The 3,926-nt window shown below is 33.6% G+C and overlaps 1 protein-coding gene across 1 annotated transcript; it reads left to right on the forward strand.

Annotated features, from left to right (window-relative positions):
- Positions 1-646: 646 nt before the first annotated feature.
- On the forward strand, positions 647-2,987 carry LOC127103302 (zinc finger BED domain-containing protein RICESLEEPER 2-like). Its single transcript, XM_051040570.1, has 3 exons — positions 647-1,972; positions 2,758-2,829; positions 2,982-2,987. Exons 1-3 carry the CDS (start codon positions 647-649, stop codon positions 2,985-2,987), a joined length of 1,404 nt encoding a protein of 467 aa, XP_050896527.1.
- Positions 2,988-3,926: the final 939 nt, after the last annotated feature.

The raw sequence follows: 3,926 nt of genomic DNA on the forward strand, positions 1-3,926 counted from the left end.
AGTCCCGTCGCACATTGCTTGGCCTGCTGCCGGTTTTGTTGTCATTGTTGTTCACTGCAGAATCTGGGCATTGTTATTACTTTCTTTCAAACGATTCAAAGCCAGCTTGTGTTGTTAACTATCTAAAAATTCATGTGCACCATTAGGAATATCAATATGTCATGCATTATAAAAGTGGCATGTTTGAGAAATTCAATATATTTGTTGAAATGTTAATATATTACTGTTCTTGTTTGGTGCATGTATAATTGGAAGATTAAGATTGCATGTTTTATAATGTTATTTTAATTTATTTTATTTGGATACATAGGTGATAAATAAAATGGATTCCGAAACCGTTGGTAATGAAATTGTAGATGAAGTGAATGTGGTTAATTTAGAGAATGAAACAATTCAAGGCGTAAATGAACTAAGAAGAATTGAAGATGATGTTTTACCTAAGTCTAAGAAGGCCAAAACATCAAGTGCTGATTGTTGGAAAGTGTTTACTAAACTTGGGGCGGATAAAGATGGGAATCCATTGGCTAAGTGCAATGGTTGTTCAAAGATTTTGAAGGGTGGCGATAGGAATTACGGTACCACGAGTTTGAATCGTCATATGAAGAAGTGCACTAAAGTCAAATATGCTGACGTAGGTTAAGTAATGATGGACTTGCAAGGTAGACTCAAGAATCTTACAATAGATAAAAAGGTTTCTAGATCAATGTGTGCTACTGCAATCATTGCACATGATTTACCGTATAAATTTGTGGAGTTTCAAAAAATTAGGGATTGGATGAAATATTTGAACCCTGAATTTTCTCCTATTTCAAGAAATACCGCTAAGGCTGATGTTGATGAAATATTCAAGACAGAGAAAGAAGCTCTTAAGAAGGAGTTAGCTAATATTCCCTCTAGAATTTCACTAACTTCTGATATGTGGACAGCTTGTACAAGTGAAGGTTATATTTGCCTGACTGCTCATTATGTTGATTCCAATTGGAATTTGAAGAGTAAGATTCTAAACTTTTGTCATATGCCTCCTCCACACACGGGATCTGAAATGTCAAAAAAGATTCTTGACTTTTTATCAGATTGGGGAATTGAGAAGAAGATTTTTTCACTCACATTAGATAATGCTTCTGCTAATGACGTGATGCAAGCTCATTTGAAAAGACAACTTGTCTTGCAAAACTGGTTATTATCTGAGGGAGAGTTCTTTCATGTTCGTTGCTCAGCGCATGTTTTAAATTTGATTGTGCAAGAGGGTTTGAAAGTAATTGGTGATGCATTGGAAAAGATTAGGGAAAGTGTTAAATATGTGAAGGGCTCTGAGGGTAGAATGAAAAAATTCAAGGAATGCATTGAACTCATTGGCGGTATTGAAACATCGGCTGGTTTATCTTATGATGTTTCCACTAGATGGAATTCTACTTATTTGATGCTTCAAAGTGCATTAAAGTACCGACGTGTATTTGCAAGCCTTAGTTTTCATGATGATAATTATAAGGTTTTCCCTTCCGAAGAAGATTGGAAAAGAGGAGATAAGATATGCACATTCTTGTTGCCATTTTATGAGACAACAAACTTAATTTCCGGAACGTCTTATCCTACTTCCAATTTATATTTTTTGCAAATTTGGAAAATTCAGTGTGTTTTGATGGCAAGCATCAAAGATGAAGACACTCTTATAAGAGACATGGCTGAAAGAATGATGATCAAGTTTGAGAAGTATTGGAGTGATTATAGTGTGGTTCTTGCTCTAGGAGCGGTTCTTGACCCAAGGATTAAGCTTACCTCTTTGGAATACATGTATGAAAAAGTTGATCCACTTACCTCAACAATTAAAACAAATGAAATCAAGCAGAAATTGTACACTCTCTTTGAGATATATCGTCGCCTTCATACTTCGTCTTCTACAACCTCTCAAACTCCATCTTCCATCACTAGAGGGGAATCAAGTTCACACGCGTTGACTAAAAGTTTGTTCAATGTATGTAGCCTCCTTTAATTATTAACTTGCTTTAATATGTTACATGTTATATGTTAGATGTTAATGTAGATATGTGTGGCAGCCTGTTATGATGCTCGATTCACCGGTTGAAATGGATGTGATATAGTTAGTTTTTATTATGATGTTAACTATTATGATGTGATATAGTTTTTATTATGATGTGATATAGTTAGTTAATGTAGATTAATTGAAATTGCTATACTCAATATAAGCTGTTGTGATATTGGAATGTTGTACTCAATATAAGCTGTTATGATATTGGAATGATGTACTTAATATAAGCTGTTGTGATATTGGAATGTTGATATTGCTATACTCAATATAAGTTGTAGATTAAATGGGTGTGGCAGCCTGTTTGGATTTTGGAATGCTGTTGTGATATTGCTATACTCAATATAAGCTTAATTACCAATATACTCATGTTTCACGTTCAGCTTCTTTTTCGATATTGCTATACTCATGTTGGAATGCTGTTACTCATGTTTCTATTACTCATGTTTCTATTACTCTATTATATATTATCATTATATTTAATTTTATATTAATTATATGTAATATACCATATGTACATTAAGCTTATGTATATATTAGTATTATATTGTGTTTACTTCCTTTCTAATTTTTCCTTACTTCGGATTTTGAAATGCTGTTGTGTATACAAATTGCTATTACTCATGTTTCTATTACTCTATTATATGCTGTTGTGATCTAATAATATAGGCTGTTGTAACATGTCTCTATTCTTTTCCTTTTTATTATAATAGGATTTGAAAGCACACAAACAACAACTTGCAACAGAGACCGGAAAGTCTCAACTTAATGTTTATTTGGATGAGGCAAGTGTGGATTTAAGTTATCAAAATTTTGATGACTTGAATGTTCTTCAATGGTGGAAGGAGAATTGGAATAGGTTTAAAGAGTTATCTTTATTGGCTTGTGATTTGTTAGGCATCCCTATTAGTACTGTTGCATCTGAATCTGCTTTCAGTATTAGTTCGATCATTCTAAACAAATATAGAAGTCGCTTGTTGTCGAAGAATGTAGAGGCATTGATTTGTACTCGCAGTTGGCTTCACGGTTTCAACAGTTTTGGTACATAATCAAATATTAAAGTTTCTTTTAATACTTTGTGATTCTTATAATTTTGTTACTTACACTTAAATTTTTTTATAGATGTAGTGGGTGATGATGAAGATAATGATGATGGGAGCTTGGCGAAAAGTATTACAACTGAAGCATCATATGTTCATGACGTAGATGAAGATTGATGAGTGCATCTTTTATGTTTGTAGAGAATTTAGAGATTTTTGTGTTAGATAAAACTACTTATGAATTCTTTCATAACTTTTGTTGAATTTATGGAGTTGAACTTTTGTTGAATTTGTGGTGTTGAACTTATGTTGAATTCGTGATATTTAATTTAAGGTTTGTTGAATTTAATTATTGGATGTAGGATAATGATAGTGATTTTTATGCAATGCAAGTGTGTTTTTACATATATTATTTAACAAAGACTTTATTAGATTTTAGTAGTATTAGGATGTATGAGTACTTTTTTTAAATTATATCATCATGAGTGAAAAAGATTTTTTTAAAGAGAATAACGGGCATGCCCGTCATTAAATGGGGCGGGCCTAGTAAGTGAGCCCGCATCTCTACCTTTGACCGCCCCGCCCCGCCCCGTTTTCTTGCGGGCTTTTGTGGGGCGGGCCTAAATGGGGCGGGCATGCCCGTTTGCCACCCCTACATAAAACCCTATTGTTACAAACTATATGGCTATCCCAAACCTGCTTCACAACCCTGAAGAAGTGTGTCAACTGGGAAAAGATCAAAAGAAAGTCATTGCTCAACTACAGGTTGAAAAAGTGGAGCATATATCTATTATCTCTTATCTGAAGGATGAGGTTGTATTGCTCAATTCAAAACATGACAA

The sequence above is a fragment of the Lathyrus oleraceus genome, chromosome 7 (genome assembly GCF_024323335.1).
Source record: "Lathyrus oleraceus cultivar Zhongwan6 chromosome 7, CAAS_Psat_ZW6_1.0, whole genome shotgun sequence".
In the NCBI taxonomy this organism is placed as follows: domain Eukaryota; kingdom Viridiplantae; phylum Streptophyta; class Magnoliopsida; order Fabales; family Fabaceae; genus Lathyrus; species Lathyrus oleraceus.